This window comes from Anser brachyrhynchus (genome assembly GCF_964034855.1).
Source record: "Anser brachyrhynchus genome assembly, chromosome: 1".
Classification (NCBI taxonomy): Eukaryota; Metazoa; Chordata; class Aves; order Anseriformes; family Anatidae; genus Anser; species Anser brachyrhynchus.
In genome coordinates this window covers 104,995,517-105,013,980 of record NC_137694.1, presented here as the reverse complement: position 1 = coordinate 105,013,980, position 18,464 = coordinate 104,995,517, and the positions used below count along the sequence as shown (strand labels likewise).

Genomic DNA, 18,464 nt, shown 5'->3' with positions numbered 1-18,464 from the left:
GCCATTGTACTTTCTAGATTCTTGGATGGGGCTCAGCTAACATCTGTAGCATAATGAACGCATATATGCTGATGAGTCTCAAATTTAGTTGCCATATGCTGCAATAGCTCAGTAAATTACAAGTTTTGTTGCTGAGTTGTTATGGACTTCAGTGTACTCAAATACATAATGATCAACTGATCTGATTTCTCCCAAAAGAAATGGTTAACACCAGGATGGCCAGAAGGCACATGATATCCCCCCTGAGGACCCGGACAAAGGGGAAGAAAACTTCAGCTCTGCTGTACATTGCTTGGAGTAACTTTATTTTGTTAGTGTAGGAGACACTCATCAGCCATCTGTGCTCAATTTCAGATTCTCCCTCAGATAACAGGGTCTGGAAATCCCTCTTCAGCCTGCAACTTTTCTGGTTCTCTTAATTGTCTGCTAAATATCTAGAGACCTTGGCAGGGATAAAAGATGTCATTAATCAAGTAGAAGATAGAGGCATGGCTCCTAACAGCCCTTGCCTTATGCTTCAGATAATCATTTGTGCCTGTCAGCTTGCAGGCCCAAGTAGTAGCACATTCCCTAGTAGCCTAGTGGGACAACACGAATCAACTGCTTGAAAGTACTGGAACTGGGGCTCCCAGCATGGTTCATTCAGATGTTTTTCATTATTTCCAGTGCAAACTGCAAACTGCAGAAATGCCTAACATGCCTGCATCTTCTTTTTGTCGGCTGCCCTTAGAGATAGCTCAGAGCTTTCTATATCTCCTACCTCACCATTCCACTCAGTGCTTCCTTTTGGAAAGTCAGAGACTTTTTACAGTTCTCCACATGTTCTCCCAGTTTGCAATGAACATCTAGGACTCCAGAATGTGGAAGAATGTGTGCACAGGAGCTGAACAAGAAAAACAAAACTTCTTGAGTTGACATTTTCCATTTATTCTGTTGTTTATACATAAGGAGAATAAATACATTTTTATATATATATATAAAATCCATTGTAATAAAGTTGTATTATATTGTAATAATAGCAGTAATATAACAGTAATATAATCATAATATAACAAAAAAAGTAATGTTATATCATGAAGTATTTTCTGGAACTTACACACGGTTATGAAAGTGACCTTCATAAGAAATTTTCAAAAACAATGCTCTGCTCTGATTAAATCTATGGAACAAATGAACAAGAAAAACTATTGCTTGCTGGCCTCTCAAGAGGGTATTCATAGAATCTGAATACAGAATCAGCAGACCTGAAAGCTTCATCCTGGGGTATGATTCCCATCCACACTGGACTCTCAGGAAGCCTTCTAAAGATGCAGAACACTGTAACCTTGTTGCCTGGCCGCGTCATCTGAACTTCCCAATGATTTCTTGTCCACAGGAAATGTTCCTTCTGCTGTGTCCAATATTTGGCAATGCCCAGCCTTCTGGGTGTAAGGGCCTTTTGTAGTGAAAGTATGAAATATCGTTCAAAGCTGTAGTAAGAAAGACTGCCAAGAATCAGCTTTTCCAGTCTTGTAGGTAATGCTGTTGTGCACAAAGTGAACTTGTAAGCATGCTGTTGGTGTTAGTATTCAAAGTTTGACACTGGAGGAAGCCCCTAGCAAGAAGACAGAAATACAAATATTAACAGCTAGATGCCAAAAGCTTGAGTCTCTTCAACACGATCCGGAGTTTGAAAATACAGCATCAGTTCTGAGAGTTCACTCTGATCCACCATCACGATGTCAGAGAATCTACCTCGGGACACAGTTTTCCATACAACAGGATAACACCCCAGAATTTACGTGCAGTATAAATCCCTCCTAAAAAGGCCTCCTACTCAGAAACAGAGGCATTTAGAAGGTAACAGATTGCTTAGCTGAAACCAGGGGAAGTGGGGGCGGATCCCGTAGAAAGACAGAATTATTTGACTTAGAAAGATCCCCTAGAGGTGTCTAGTCCAACAGTGTGTTTACAGTGTGGCTAACTCCAAAGCTAAGTCAGGCAGCTGAGAACCTTTCCCAGGAAAGTCATTAGTATCTCAATGGATGAAGATCTGACATCCTCTCTGGGCACCTGTTACCAGTACAGTACCACTGTCAGCAGGAGGCTTTTTCCTTCTGTCTGGTTGGAATTTCCCCTGCTGTAGCTCACACCTGTTGCCTCAATTTCCATCTGTGAAGATTTAAGGAGAGTCTGGCTCTGCCGTTTTTGCCTTTATGTAGTGGAAAACTGCAATAAGATCCCATTTAACCTTCTAGAGGTGGAACAAAAACATTTCCTTGTAGATATATACTAGGAAATACATATAGTATATTTGTAAATATATAAATGCACTCTCCTTGCAGGGCAAGTGCTCCAGCCCCCTGGTTGTTGCAGTGATACTCCACTGAATTCTCTCCGATTTCTAAGTGCCCTTGTTAGGAAGCCCAGAACTTGACACAAGAGTCAGTGTATTTGTCAGGAGCATGTCTGGAACTCACTCTCCTCATTACACCTCTGTGCTCAGGCAGTTTTTCTCTGCCCCAAGGATAATGTGAGCTGGCAATGGCCAATGAGACATATCTGAACTTTCAGCACAGTTAGTATAATATGGCTGGGTGTTCACAAGCACTGAGCGTATACAGGTTCCCGTTCTTTCTGTAGGGAGTTGCTGGTTAGTCAGAATTACTGGTAATGGATCCCATTCACCTTGATTTTGTGGCTGGCTTGAGTTTGTCTGAGTGAGCAAAGCAGCTGAGCAAGCGTTTTACTTTTAGCATGAGTATCCCAGTGCGAGCTTCCCAGCCAGTAGGGCTCCTCAGCAATCAGCATGGTTGCCAGGGGCACAGGAAGAGCCAGGTCATTCATTAGCTGGTTCTTTGAAACTAAGACCTGAGACCTGAAGGCCATATTCAGCGTGTACGGCTGCCTAGGGAACTGCTGAATCTGCTGTTGTTTCCAGATACTCAAAGGGATGTAGCAGACAGCTCTGTTCATATCTCTGGTAAGGAACATACTATGCATTTAACTATGATCTGCTAAACTACTTAATCTCAGACATTAGGAGACTGAGGAAAGCTCAAAGCCAAAGGAAAATATCTCCTAAACAGTTACATTGCATTAACTACTTTGTTAGGTTAGCTGACTGACTGGACAATGCCACTGTCTGCATCCCCTGTTACCTGAACTTCTTAGTCAGACAGTTAGAATTAAGAAGGGTGGTTACTGAGGTATTAAATGACCTGTGTAAAATTTGGGGTGGATGGAACTGAAATGGAGTCCAATGTTTAACTTTTTTTACTGTCTGTCCTGTTTAACTTATAAACAGGTTAGTTTTCCTCCTTCTACTCTTCAAGTACCTGTCTGTATTATGCAGTTGTGTGCATTTCTTCCTCTATCTTTTGCTGTCCATTCAGTTAGCCCCCACTTTACATACAGGGAACAGTTCAAACAAGAACTAGCTTGCCCCATAACAGATGGCTGAGCTGGGAATTTATCTCCAGTCCTGCTCTTCAGTCCTGTTCAGTTGACCAACTCCTCTTTCTTGTGTAGTGGGATATCAGACCATGCAAATAACTTCTGTAGTTATGAAACAGCTAGTAGGGAATGCAGATCTCAGTCATATGATAATCTTATATGTAAGCTCTGAAAGTGAATCCACACAGCTGGGCTTTTGAACACACTCAGAACTTCATTGAAATCAGTGGGCCTATCCTGAGGGGCAAAAAGAGTGTACTTGAATCATGTTTACACAAATCAATGAGCTTTTAGTATCAAATAGATCCAGTAAGCTGCAAGAGAACATATTGTAATTGAGCCATGTAAAATGTTGAAATAATTTACCCTTTCCTTAGTATCAAACTGTGAGTGTTTCTAACTCCCTTCTCTATTCCTGGCCATAAACAAAGGCACAATGTATCAGCAAAGTCCTTGGCAATCTCTTGCCACTTGGCCCTCTTTTTAGCAACACCAAACCCATGCCAATTTTTCCTACTATGTTTTCTTTTAACACCATTGCCAGGGCTCTGCAAACTTCATTTGTCTAGGACTTTGCATTATTTTAACTCTCAGCCTTTTCTTTAAAGTGGCTACTAACCAAAATGATACGCTTGAGCTCTATGCAGTTCAGAAGGATGTACAGACTGAAACTCCAGGGCCAATAATCTTCTTCTCCATGTTGGTATGCAACGAATTTTTTCCAACTGTAACTGTAATCTGAGAAAAGAAATATACAGTCACTCCTGTTGAAAGACAAGCTGTCCTGGTTTTGGCTAGGATAGAGTTAATTTTCCTCCTAGTAGCTGGTAGGGTGCTGTGTTTGGGATTTAGGATGAGAACAACGTTGATACCATGCTGATGTTTTGATTGTTGCAGAGCAGTGCTTACACCAAGCCAAGGACTTTTCGGCTTCTCGCTCTGTCCTGCCAGCGGGCAGGCTGGGGGTGCAGCAGGAGCTGGGAGGGGACAGACCCAGGACAGCTGACCCAAACTGGCCAAAGGGGCATTCCATACCATCTGACACATGCTGAACAATTAATATGGGGGGGCTGGCCAGGGTTGGGGGACCGGCTGCTTGGGGATAGGCTGGGCATCGGTCAGCGGGTGGTGAGCAATTGCATTGTGCATCACTTGTTTTGTACACACTATTATTAGTAGTACTATTATTATTATTATTTTCCTTTACTTTCTTTTCTGTCCTAATAAACTGTCTTTATCCCATAGGCTTTCATTTCTTTCTGATTCTCTCCCCCATCTCGGGGGGGGGGAGGAAAGGGTGAACGAACAGCTGTGCGGTGCTTAGCAGCCAGCCAGGTCTTTCTAGCCTAGTTCTTTCATCAGAAATATCAGTGAGTCAATCTTTTCTCAGTAAGACAACGGTAAAGGACAAGGGAAAGATATTCATCTGAGGGTATTCATGCAAGAGCCCAACAATGACCTGCAACTACACAAATAAGTTAGTGGAAAGGGGAACCAAAACTATACAAATAGCAACATGTCCAAAAAGGGGAATTACCAGACAGAAATCACTAAAGTGGCTTAGGCAACCCATACCACAGATATCACATAAGGACATAAGGCCAGAGAACCTCGGCCAAGAGAGAAAGAATCTGTGAAAGACAGGCTGCAGGGAACAACTGCAAAGGGAAATGGCACATGCAATCAGGACTATTTAAGCACACCTTTTGACAGCCTGGAGCTTGATCACAGAAGCTTCAGATAATAAACTTATTGCTTCATTCATGAATCTGTCTGACTTACCTCTATGATCAGGGAAAACCTGATGTGAACGCCCTAATATTTATCAAGATTAACAGTTTCATATTTATCTTAGTGTTGACAGGATAGCCAGAGCTTCTTTCAGTCCTCCGGTGGCATAATCCCAGGGACAGGTTCCCCAAGATAAACAGTGTCCTTAAAGTTTACATTTGACTTGGTAGGTTTTGTAGCTGCACACTACAGTAATAACTATCCAGACACGTATGTGGAATTCATCTTTTCATATGTACTTTCAGTGAGCTACTTGTCTAGACATTTTTTCTAAATCAAACAACAAGAGTCAAGCCAGATATACAAAAAACACAGGTGCAAAAGACACATTTGTAGTATGTGATGCATAATCTGAGTCTCCTTTAGATGGGTCTTCTTCTCTTCTCCAGCTATCAAGAGAATCTCTTTACTAGGTGCAGTTAGTAAACTGATGTGCATATATATGCTAAGAGGGACAGGAAAGATATTCCTGCAAGGGTTTCACACTGTATATAATGACGGCATTCATGGCTAGAGAATGACATAACTTTCCTTGTTCACATTTGGCAAGAGGAAATAACCATGCTGGTCCTACAGCTGTTTGGGATTGGGAAAGAAATAAGGCAGAAGAAAGCAGCATTTGGGCGCTCACCAGTCGTTCCCAATACCAGTCGTCCACACTAGTACAAAGTACAACTGCTGGTAGTGGATATAATCCCATAGGTTTTGGTCTACACCCAGACAAAGATGAAGAGTAGTTGGGTTACCTGCAGGACGCATAATACGTATGATGACTCCTTTCATCATCAGGTTCCTGAGACCTTGCCGGTTACGAATATCCAGATGTTTGAAAATCTTGGCTGCGAATATTTCCAGGGTTACATTGGGGTGCATCCTCAGGAACTCCAGAATTCTTCTGGAGCATTTCCCACAGGGGGTAGTAGATAAGACCCAGGTGATAGAGCAAGAAGCTGATGACAAGGGCTTGAAACAATTTTCCAAGAAGTTGACTTCAGCGTGTTGGGTAGAATTGTTTGTGCACCAACCCTTCCAGACTTTACCTCTGCGCCACTTGATCGCATACAGCAGGCACACCACCTTTGGGTGTTGGGAAGGCAAATAGTTTGATTTGAAGTCATCTGGCTGTATCTTCCACCTGAAATAAAAGTATCAACAGTGCCTCTATGACCCCAATATTTCAGTGATGTTTGGTCACACTGTGCACTGCCTGCTCTGTGTTGCATCAGCCAATGCTTATTCCCACTTTCAGCTTTTTCCATCACAAAGGAGTAGCTTGAAAAATGTTACAATCTAGTAATATAAATCTGGAAAGAGATGAAGACCCCTGAATGATTCCCCTAGAGTGATTCTGGTGAAAAACCCACAGCACTGAGAAAGGTGAAACACCTCCTTGAGAGATGTTGGCAGGGTAAGCCATGACTGGCCAACATCATGCTGAGATCAACACTGTTCAAAGCAGTGAGACAACTGGAAAGGAAGACAAGGGAAAGGAATAGTGAGAAGAAAACAATTTTCAAGGCTTCTTAGCCTCGTCTGTCTCTGGAAAATTCCATGGAGCCCAGGCAGCCTGATATGGTAGAACAATATGCCTTACCTTTGGTTGTTCTGTCTGGGTGCATGACCTATGCAGAAAAGATTTGTGAATCATCTGGGGACAGTAGTTCAGAAAATTAAATCTCCTCTACACCTCCTGTCCTGGTCCTTTTCACTCCCTACCAAATCTCTTTTATATAAAGTGGCTTAATAAGTAATATCTGTACAGCCGTTCTGAGATCTAGGAGTGGTGGATTTCTACTTGGGAGCTAAACTTGGTCATTTAAACTATTATGTACGTGAAACTTTGCACACTTTAACACATTATTGTATACTGTGATATCAACCAATTTTAACTTCACTGATATCATCAGTATTGCATCTGCTTTTGTCTGACAAATCAAAGAGTAGAACCAGATCTCTTCTCACTTTGTATTTTCCAAATCACTTCTGCTAGGCAAAACTTTAACTAGTTCCCCATTGGTACTCATGACAATCTCTTTTTTTAGCATGAGACTTTTTCAAAAGCTGGAAAATACCAGTAACAAGAAAAAAACTGCAGAAAGGCAGGTGATTTCCAATACCTATGGGGTAGCACCACCAACCTGCCTGATTATATATACATTTTGACTTTCATGGCAGCAAAGAAGTTTGACCTTATGAATCATTCAGCCCTTCACAGATTAGGGTTTCTTTTGCAAAAGCCCATCCATGCCAAACTTAAGAATTTCAGAACCTTCCTTTTACTGGAGGAAAGAGAGTTAATTTACTTTCAAATAAGATACGAAAGGCACGTTTCCATATATTTTAGCGCTTTAAGAAGGGGAATTATGAAATATACACAGTCAAATTACATTTCAGCAGGAATCTAATAGTGTTCTTAATTAACAGAGACCTGGTCAGCTCCTTACACAGCCTAGTGGTACTAATTTTTTAAAAGGCATTTTCTAGGTGGTTCTTGCATTGGAAACAAGATAGGTGAAAAAAATAAAAATAATTTGCTCCACTAATAATTGCCTTTGAGATGTCTTTACACACTGAGTGGTCTTTGGGGATTCAAATTCTTCTTGCCTAATGCAGATAAGGGTTAACACAATGAGACATTGGCATTTTGAAGCTCAACCTAAGACTCAAGACAGAGTAACACATTGAAAGAGATTACACATATCCACAAGTGTCTCCTTTGCCAACACACAGAGTTTTCTGTACTCACCAGTACCTTAGATACAACTACAGTAAAGATCTACACTGAATATGTAGAAATAGGCCCACTTTCCACATAGGTGTACTTACCTCTACCGATATCAGCCGCCATTGATATTTCTGTAGCTGTCTATAACCTCTTGGGCAATGGATCTCCTTTTATTAGTCTCATGTTTATTTCAGTTTCTATTCTTGAAGATTGGACTTTGGATGTCTGCAACACCGCTTAGCTGAATGTTTCCTCATGGTGACTTGCTCTGACGCAAGTAAACTTCTTCACTGGGTGAAAGTTAAAGAAAGGAGGGTGAGTCCCATTCAGAAGTGAATCTGGGTATGTACGTAAGGTCACCTGCCGGAAGCTGGAACCGTCAGGTGAGCTATTTTTACTGTGCGAAACAGAAAATTTCTCTCTTTATTACCACTAGTCCCAAGTAAGAAAAGCAGCTCTTCTGGGTTCATTTGTTTTCTCTGTGTTTGCTGTGGCACTGTTACTAAGCGCTGCTGCTAATCAAGACGTTTTTGCAAGTCAAACAAGGCATCTCAATTTACAAGTGCATATTTGTAAATATCTACCACAGAGAAGGAAATGAAGAGAATATTGTATCACCTCATCTCTTTTTCATGAGGGTTTATTAGCATATATAACATTGAAGCAACAAATACATCGGTTGAGGTGTTCCTCTCTATTGCGGTAGTTTGTCCTTTTTGCTGTGTCAAGAAATTATTTTATTGTATTTGCTGAGATAAAACTAAGACACAAACAGTAGCTATTTTACGTATATGGCCCATCAGATCTTCTGAATAAACAGTGCAAGGTATATAACAGCAACGAAAAATGATGGTTGCAGTTACAGTGAACAATGCAGGGGGGACCACAGCGTTCTGTCATCTGAAGCTTCCCAAGCGGAAGTGCCAGCTATGGCCATGCCATGTCTTACCATCAGTATTGCTCTTCAACATTTTTGTGGTACGTGCTGACTAAACCTCATATTTACTTAGATATATAACCCAAATATTTTTTTCAAATTTCTCATACTGTCGATTATTTCCCTTTACAGATGTTGCTTAAGATAATGTTAGAGATAAATGTGAAGATGATTTGTAAATTGCTGTGCTATGTGTAACATCTGAATATATCTCACCCACTCCAGCAAATGGGGTTTTGAAAAAATAACCATTGACCCCCTACACACACCTCCCAAACATAAAAATGCATTTTGGAGGAAGATACACAGCAAAGGGCACATAGTGGTGGGCATACATTCATTAATGACTTTTTTACCCACCAGGTTCCTTATATCTTCACAGTAATATTAATATAAGAGTGACAGGGAGCTAACTCCCTGCAGACGTCTCCCAGGAAACAGATATCAGCATGACAATCCTACAACATGATAATATTACAGAAATGGTGTCTACTGGATGTACTATTCCCCTAATTTATTTCACTAAGCAGGTGTGTTTTGAGAGTACAGGCACATGGCATGTATTTTTTCTCAGAAGTCTCTTGGCTTATTTGACAATTGAAACCCAAGGTGTATATTTGATAACACTGACTCCAGCATCACACTGACCAATTTTATTCAGAAAAAAAAAAAAAAAAGAAAAGAAAAGAAAAAAAATGGACATAGATAGAAGTCATAGAAAAGGGAAAGGGAAAGATATGGAAGAAATTAAGAAAGACAGACAGGTTAGGGAGAAGAAAGAAGAACACATAAGAAGGAAAATTAGATCAGACACCACAGAAAACAAAAAGATACAGGGTTTGAATCAGCCAAGTTCGTACTTTGTAAATCCCTGAGGATTTTACAAGGTCCTGAGCTTTGATTCTTACCTTTGCATGACATTTTTGGATGAATGATCTACTGGAAAGAGATGAGAATCAGCAGGTGGAAGTCTGGAAGCAAGGAGGAAGACAAAACGTGAATGTGACTAAAAGTCCAGATCTTGTGCCACAAAGGCTTAGGTCTCAATCCCCATTTACAAGCTGCCTCCTGGAATCAATTTGTAATGGCAAATTTTGTGTTAGTTCAAGTGTAGATTCTGCTGCTGGAGCATTTGACCGTAAAATGAACATCCACTATATGTTGGAGTTTAATGGAGTTTTCTCAGAAGATATCTATGTTTCTAAGGAAAGAAAAAAACGGTTTTGTTTTGTTTGTTTGTTTGTTTTTTAGATTTATACTGTGAACTTTACATTTAAAAAGGGCTAAAACATGACTCTGTGTATGAATATATATGCATGAGTACACAGCTATTTACATACATATGTATGAAAAACAACACAGTAATGCAAATAAAAACAAGCTTGTAGACTCACAAATATACATCCTTAGAAGCATATGAACATAATAATGAAAAAAATGCAAATAAAAATGAACTTAGAAGCATATGAGTTTAACAATCAGACCTGCAAGGACATCCACCCAGAGATGGATAAGGACATCCACCCAGAGGTCTTTTTACCTCTCCAGCACCTTCGCTTTCCTTCTCTCTAACTGCAGGCTACACAGCAGAATCATACTTTACTGGGACTCCTGTTCAGTTTCTGTACGTGGCAATCAAAACATACCAGATTAAGATAACTGTTAACACCCTGCTACTACTCAGTGAGTTTTATGAGTCTAATTCTGAATAACAAAGTGGAATGACAACCAGCCATGAAGGTATGTGGGCAGAGCCTTGACCAAGACAAAGGCTGAGGACAGATGGTTAGTGGGAAGGACTTACCTGTGTGCTTACTTCAGTATTACTTTCTGTTACCTTAACAAAACGTACCAATATCCTTATAAAACATATTTTTATACTAACTGGTGATGCTATAGAAAACAAAGAAGTGGATCAAATATATTTCATGAGGAGAGTGTGAGAAAATAAAAGAAGCCGTAAGTGAAAGTATCTGTACTTTGGACTATGGTTTTCTGCTCTAAGCAGTCCTTCTGCTGTCACTGCACACTACTTTGCACCACAGAAGGACTATATTTTTATCTTTCTGATTTTGCCTAGTTCACAGAATCATTCCTGCCTTTTTGTTTCAGTGCACGTGCTATGTAAAAGCACTGGCAGAACAATAAGCTCTACATACCAGAAGAAAACCTGGTGGACATCAGAGTATCCACCCTCCCTTTGAGAGGCTGAGTCTGGCATGCAGTCATCACAAAACTGGCAGGGCTCTAAATAGCAAAAGGATGACAAAACCAGGTGGACTACACTTGAGAGAAAGCAATGATTCATCTGTTCTTTTCCTATCTGTCATATCAGAGACAGCGTTCAGAGTAGCTCTGTGAGCTTTCAGTGCAGAGCATATCTTTTCCAAGCTCAATGGCATACATATTGTTAAACTCACACCAAAAATCACCTGTAAATTCTAGCTCCCATGAGAGGCAAAACCTCCATCAGAACCAGACGTCAGAACCATTGGATGGACACTGTCAGTATTGGTTTGGCTGAGATGGAGCTGATATTCTTCAAAGCAGCCCATATGCACTGAGGTATAGACTGGTGATAAAAACAGCATTGATAATACATCCGTGTTTTAGCTATTGCTAAACTGTGCTTCCACAACATCAAGGCCTTCTCATTCTGCCCCCCAGTAAGTAGGGTGGGGGTGGGCAAAAGGCTTGGAGGGGACACAGCCAGGACAGCTGGCCTTAACTGACCACAGGGATCTTCCATGTCATATAACAGTATACTGAGATATGGGGTTGATCTGCCAGGATTTTCGTGTTTCAGGGCCTATGCTACTCTGTAAACAGTCTCTACTCCTGTCACTGTCATGGAGTATGACTGTGAGATAGCAACCTGTTTGTTTAAGCAGCAGTATGTGCTTTATCATATTCCTCATTGAAGAGGCAAGTCAATCTTCAGAGGACCATCTATCAATAGCCTTGGTAGCTTGGACTTGAACAATCATGGTGTGTGGTGCAATAGCAGGGGGCACCTGATGCTACTGTGAGATAACGCATCAAGGGAAGAGATCTAGGGAATGTAGCTGAAGTGATGGGTACCGGGAACCTTTTCCCAGGCTGAAACTGTTTTGCTCGTGCCAGTCAGTGGAACAAGGAGGAACACCAACTATGCAATGGTTGTTTTGGACTGTATTCATCTCACCTAAGAAGATATTAAGGGAAGTGAGAGATTAAAAAGTGGATATGGGGCTAAGTAGTGTTTGTGAGCAGTAGATGGCAGAAGTGGAATACAAATGAGGTGGAAATTAAGGTGGAGAGGCAGACCCTGTATCCAAAAATCCAGCTGAATTGTCACAGTTCAAACATATATATGAGCACACCCAGTGGGGTCAACTGCAAATGCTCATCCAAGTATGAAAGTGACCTGAAAATCACCCCCAACTATGCAAATAGTCTTGGCCTTGGCTATGGATTAGATTTTCCCCAGTCAGGATGCTGCTATGGAAAGACCTCACAACTGGGAGTGCAAATAATCCAGGTGACACTAGAAAACAGAGGGAGTTATAGTACAATGGCTCAGCTCTTTTCCCTGTCATAGTTTTCCTGTCTCATCTTAGACAAGTCATGCATGATACTGGCAGGGAAGCCCTGCCAGATCTCACTACCACAGTTAACACATTGTAGATTTTGAAGTTAATAAAGTTGCTGCTCGTCTTGCAGGCAGGCAGGGCTGCAGGATGGGTAACATATCCATCTGTACCTCCTCTACCACAGCAAATCTCCACTCCACAATCCACCTTCAGTAGGGGCTTAATCTGAGACACCCAACCTCCAGTCACCATGGCTGAGGTTCAAGGATTCTTACATGAAAATACTCATTAGTTGGTAAGAAAACTTCTTTTGGTTTAACCAGACCCACTGTAGCAATGGATGCAGTGCAAAAAAAGGTGATGCTGGTGCAAAGCACTGTAGCTCTTCATAACATCTCTGGGGCTGCAGATAAGGAAACAGAGGTGAGATAGGCTCCCAAAGCCAATCTGGGAGACAAACCTCCAGCTGCTCCCTGTTCAGAGCTCTGGGATGCCACCAAGTGACCACCCAGATGCATGGGTGGGGTGACTCATGCAGAGCATGCTGGCACTTCTGCTGAAGTTCATGCTGAAACATTGATGATGATGGCAGAGAGCAAGGTCTCCAACCTCTTCAGCAACTGGCAGATCTGAGTCTCACCAGGAATGATGTAAGAAGAAAGACAACAACTAGTGGCACCTTTGTCTTGTTAGAAAGCAGACCATGGCAAAAACAGCAGCCATGTTGTATGGCAGGACACAGGCTTAGGCTGGAGGTGGAGAAGATCTGAACAGACCATACTAGCAAGGTGTTCAGAACGAGGTGAAGGAGAGTTGCTGAGGTGCTGGATGGTGTCAAGATGAGGTGTGCTGTCTACAGTAGGCCAGGTTAAGTTATATTTAGTTTGCTTTCCTTTCTGTAATCACCACTCTGTCCATGCATCTATATTACAGACTCCAAATCTGCAAATACTTAAAGAATGCTGTACCCACAGTTCTGTCTCAAGAAAAAAGAATAAAAATAAAAAAAAAAAAGAGAAAAAAAAAAAAGACAGACAGAAGCACGGACAGCGAAGGCTGGGGCTCTTTCTTGGCAAGACTGGATGCTTTCTTCTCTCAGAGGATCCAGCAAAAACAACATCAAAAAAAAGGGCTTTGCTCTACAGAAGTTTATTTAAAGACAAATTCCAAATTTAGATTTTGTTTTGGTTCCAGTAAGCCGTGTAGACTTACTGCTTGCATATGCCTACATGTGTATCTCAAATATAGTCACATATGACCCTATACTTAACTACACTTAACATCCACAGCCTGTAAGTGACTGAGCTTGAGTGCAAATTTCAATCCATTGGAAATTAAGAAGTTCCATTACCCAAGGCAGGAACAGAAAGGCCACAGTGCATAAAGGAATAGCAGTGACCATAAAGGTGTCATATGGACTGGATTCAGGCCCTTCTGTTTCTTTTTACATAAGAACAAGACATCTCAGTACAGAACATCACCCAGCAGTTTCCAGATCTTTTCCCTAGTCTCATACGTCTGTGCTGCACGGTCAAATGTCAGTGCTTCAGTCAACTATGGCAGCAACAAGAGTATTCTTGTGTTTCATGGCTTGGCTTTTGCCTCTACCAGTTCAGGAGAGACTAAGTCTGATTTCTAAGTTCTGATTTTTAAGTTACTCTTGAGAAATATTGCTCAGCTGCATCATTGATATTTGGTCTGTCAGGTCCCATTTAGTATGTTTATTTTTGCTGTTACATTATATGTAGTCTAATATTCTGTATTTCATTTCCTTTCTCTCCCCACACACCCTGAAGAGAGAATAGTCTGCTAAGAACTGACCTGAACGTGATGTCACTTCTGGCTTACCATTTGACCTCAGATTGCTTTGCAAGGGAAATATGGTTTGAAAGAATGGCCTGGAATAGAAACTTCATCACAGTATTACAGGTAATCAGAATCTGAACAACTAACCAGGAGTCCAGAACCGCTGTTTTCCCTGACCAGGTCACAGTAAATTTTGCCAGACACTACCAGGTCGCAGCAAGGGTCAGCTACCCCCAAAGGATGAAAAGCCATGTCAAGGGAGATAAAGCAACCAGCAGGGCAGGAGCCTCACTAGCAAGGTCTTGTCCCACTGTACCCCAAAAAAGTTGATCAGAGCAGGCCTAGCTCTAGCAGCCAGGATCAGCCGACAGTCCAGATTTTCAGGCAAATTCATGCCGGCCAGTCAGGTCCTAGGTCAAGTAGGGAAGTTATTTCTTAGGTCCGGGTGATCCCTGTGATAATAACCAAGGTCACGCACAGAGCAGCAATTACCAGGATGGTGTATAGTGATAAGACATGTCTGATGTCAACCCAGAAAGTCAGATCGACAGTGTCCATGGCTAAGCATGAACACGGGCCTGGACATCAGAGTCACAGAGCTGGAGACAAGCACAGTTGTACCATAGCTCAGGCAGGGTCTAATAACCCAGACATGAGCTCAAATGGAAATCCTCGGTAATCCACAGACAGGGTGTCAGTGGGAGCCCCAGGTGAGGCAGGTCAGGGCAGCTGAGGCTTTTTAATGTCCTCAGGGCCCTGAGTTCACAGACCATATAATTGCCTTCAAGTTTTATTATGAAAGTAAGGTAGGGGGTTTTCTTGGTTGTGACAGTCTTGCTTCAGCCAAAAGCAAAGGTTACAATGCAAACAAGGGCTGAGTGTGGTAAGCCACAGCCAACAGGGCAATGTAAACAAGAAATGAACATAATGAGCCTTGGCACGGACCATTAATCAACCCGCAACAGGAGAACCGTTTCTGAAACTGCTGGATAAGTGTACTGTGATATCATTTGATTGGCAGCTAGTGCCAACAGCGATCTTCCAACAACCTTCCGACCAGAAACCGAGGGAGGGAACTGTTGTGTGAACAGCTGCCAACATTTAGAAGCAAAGTGCCCAAAGTAGAACAGTTGCACGTTGAAGCCAAATTGCCACCTAAGTGCCTGGCACTGAGACTGGTGGGAAGGAGTGCCATGTTTGCTCCCAGCCTCAGCTTTGCTGACTCACTCGAGCGGTGATTTGAGGTGGTCTGCATGTATGTGTGCAAGCGTGTGTGAAAAGCTTTTCCTGACATACCCTATCCCCCACTTGATCTGCTTCATAAATTGAGCTTAGAGATGTCATATTTCAGCTGTTCCTCTTCCAGGACAACTTGTGTGATCAAATTTCTTTGCTTCTTTAAGACCGTCTTGAAAACATCATCTCCTGATCTTGTAAGACAGAAAGATCTGTATCTAACCAGGGGGATGCATCTACCGAAGTAGACTTAACTGAGGAATGCTGCCATTCTGTGAGTTGCAGGTAGCCACCTCTTAGTTTCTGTAAGTCACATTGTCTTTAGGCTAGACCTATCCAAAACTTTGACTAATTCTATTGACTATGTTAAAACTTTAATCAAATGAATGAGAGGAGAATCAAAGCCAATCATAGCTTTAGAGTTTAATGACTGAAATGGGTATAGAACAGTGTTTATTCTAGTCTTGAAAAATAACCTAGTGTCAGGAACAGGGAGTGGAGAAAGGTTCTATTCCCAAGCACACAGTACTGATAGCAGGGCTGTACCTTTGCACAGTACAGAGGCCACCTCAGAGGAACAATATTAGAAGAGTAGTGGGCATGAGACACCGTTCCCTGTTCTGCCTGCTACCTGCCTCCATCAGGGATATTTAGCATTTTCCAGTGTACTCAAGTGTCTCACTGACAAACTGTCTGTCCAGGATATTGGTGGCTTTCAGAAATTGGGGTAAGTTAGCAACATTTTATGATTGCTATCTTCTACATACAAACAGTAATCTTCTACACACAAACAGTATCAGTTCATCTTCTGTGAGTGAAATCCCTTAGTGGAATACAGACTCATGAAATGAAAATAAAAATAGGATATTTAGATCTTTTAACAGTTACACTTTGTACTTGCTGCAATTTTAAATGGACATAACACAAGAAGTCTATTACTTGTAACAGATTAACAGATTTCCAAAATGTTCAATGACATGCTTAACTGTAGATTTCTTTCATTCCATTTCACTAAAAGTAACACGTCAGAAAACTCCAATACATTGAAATCATTGTGTTGAAGAACTTATATTAGCTTTACTAGATTTATTATTTGTTTATTTATTTATTTGTACACAGAATCTCTCATCTCCAGGGGCACAAACTTTCAGTATCAGCATCATTGGTGAACACAATTTCTCATTCTCTTTTGCCTTCTAGGAGACCTGACAAAAATCAAAGGCTGGAACTTCCCAGGGGACTGAAGTTCTCTTTTGAACAGCTATGCTCATCTTTGCAAGAAAGTTCACCCTTCTGACCAGTAAGGGCATTTGACACACAGAATCTGGAAGGAAATTTAAAGAGGTATGTAGGGGCCCAGTGATGAGGAGGGGATCTCAGAACACAGCAGATATTGACAGTGGTGAGCAGTGTCAGTGGCAAGTAGAATTATTTGGTGACCAGAAACATGTGCTCGGAGACAGATTAGAAAGGAATATGGGGGAGGCTTCCTATGATGAGACCAGTTTCAGCTGAAAATCAAGGGATTTCCCACTCCGGAACCTGAAGGAGAAAAGATACACTCTTAGCCTTTGCTCTCTACTATGATGAAGAAAAATCTGCAGTGCTTCTCTCTCAGTGGCACGGGGTAGTTCCTATGATTAGGGTAGTTCCTTTTCCAAAAGCATGCTGCAGCAGTCTTTAAACTCCCACTAGATGTGAACAGCTTCTTTCCTGCTCAGTGACCCCAGACTGCGAATTGCTTCATGTGGTTTCCCCTGTCCCTCAGAGTCTACTAGCCTCAAAGACATTCTTGAGCTTCAACTCATACATAATTATCGGTGACTCGAAGCCCACAGACCAGGAATCAGCAGCAGCATTTCCTCTGACAAACTTTTTTCCAACAGTAGGTGTAGCCTGGAGAAATGGAAGCAAGCTGACCGACCTGAGTATATTCAGGCATCAGACAAGCTCAGGAAACAAGAGTTTTTAACCCCTGAAGCGTGCCCATGCCACTGAGACAGCTTGGCCATGGACAAGGCTAGCTGACAGATGCTCTCCACATTGCATTTGGAAAAAATACCATTCTCTTTATTTTTTCCCCTCTCCTTCCAGCAGAGGACTCCTTCAGCCAGCCTTTTCCCAGCAGCTGCCTTTAATTCCCTAGGACAAGGGAGAAGCACCTTATCTCCCATTCTCTGGGGACTGACAGGAAGGTGGTGTCTGTAAACAGGAAGAGTTTTCATTCAGATTTGGTTGCTGAGACTCCTGTCCCCCTTCTCTTGTAATATCTGAATATTATTTTTCGGATGTGCTAATTTGTTGCTGAACAGTGACGCATGTGCCCCCAAAGGAGCTGGACAGGAGGACACTGAGCACAAGAAGTAAGCCTATACCAGATTTACCCATGCCCTAAATTAACCAGTTCACCCTTTTCCAGTCCCAGAAAGCACAGGAAAGCCCTGCCTTTGGTTTTCATGACAGCAATGGTGACATCAGCCAAGCACTTAAGGTCCATCAGACTTCTGCAGATCTCTTCACTTTCTATGCAATAAAGTCATGCTACATGAGTGTTTATGTTCACATAGGAGTGTTTTTTTAAGAATTTCTGTATTTCATAACAGCAGCATGCACAGGGTCTCTGGGACAAGTAACAGGTGATGGAACAATCGATATAATTGCTGGATCTTTTACTTTTACAGACGTTGTTCAGGAAGTAGCTTTCAGCATCAGAAAAACATTTTTGACTCCCCATATCCAAGGCCCGCTGGTCTCACCCCACTGCAGTTCACAGAGTAGGTATGTCTCCTGTGGATTCTCACAGGAGGCAAAATGACACTTTAATGCCTTTTTAGAAATATACATGCTGAAACAGAAGAGAAATTTCAAGGAACCAGAGGTTACAATTTTGTTTTCAGGAGTTTTCCAGTATGCAAAAAAGGGGGAGGGTGGAGGAAACAAGAGGAGGAAAGGGAAGGGAAGG

The 18,464-nt window shown here is 41.8% G+C and overlaps 1 protein-coding gene and 1 long non-coding RNA gene across 3 annotated transcripts; one reads left to right on the top strand and one right to left on the bottom strand.

The window, feature by feature from the left end:
* Positions 1–1,458: 1,458 nt before the first annotated feature.
* Positions 1,459–9,861, bottom strand: APOBEC1 (apolipoprotein B mRNA editing enzyme catalytic subunit 1). Of its 2 annotated transcripts, XM_080584344.1 has the most exons (6): positions 9,797–9,861; positions 8,053–8,241; positions 6,821–6,848; positions 5,973–6,361; positions 4,055–4,173; positions 1,459–1,594 (listed from the first exon to the last, which is right to left on the bottom strand). In XM_080584344.1, exons 2-6 carry the CDS (start codon positions 8,072–8,074, stop codon positions 1,562–1,564), a joined length of 591 nt encoding a protein of 196 aa, XP_080440470.1. In that variant the 5' UTR covers positions 8,075–8,241; positions 9,797–9,861; the 3' UTR covers positions 1,459–1,561. The 2 variants fall into 2 exon arrangements, with proteins under 2 accessions (XP_080440470.1, XP_080440471.1); XM_080584345.1 differs by lacking the exons at positions 4,055–4,173; positions 9,797–9,861 and having other exon boundaries at positions 1,475–1,594; positions 8,053–8,158.
* Positions 1,589–16,729, top strand: LOC308191688. The gene is made up of 4 exons (XR_013948207.1): positions 1,589–2,962; positions 8,146–14,389; positions 15,670–15,787; positions 16,622–16,729. It is a non-coding gene; the product is annotated as an uncharacterized lncRNA (long non-coding RNA).
* Positions 16,730–18,464: the final 1,735 nt, after the last annotated feature.

Coding starts and splice junctions, on each gene's coding strand:
- APOBEC1 (XM_080584344.1), bottom strand. CDS start 8,074: ATGGCGGCTGATATCGGTAGAG. Junction 6,849..8,052: donor GGCGGCTGATATCGGTAGAG/GTAAGTACACCT, acceptor TTTTCTGCATAG/GTCATGCACCCAGACAGAAC. Junction 6,362..6,820: donor CCCAGACAGAACAACCAAAG/GTAAGGCATATT, acceptor CTTTTATTTCAG/GTGGAAGATACAGCCAGATG.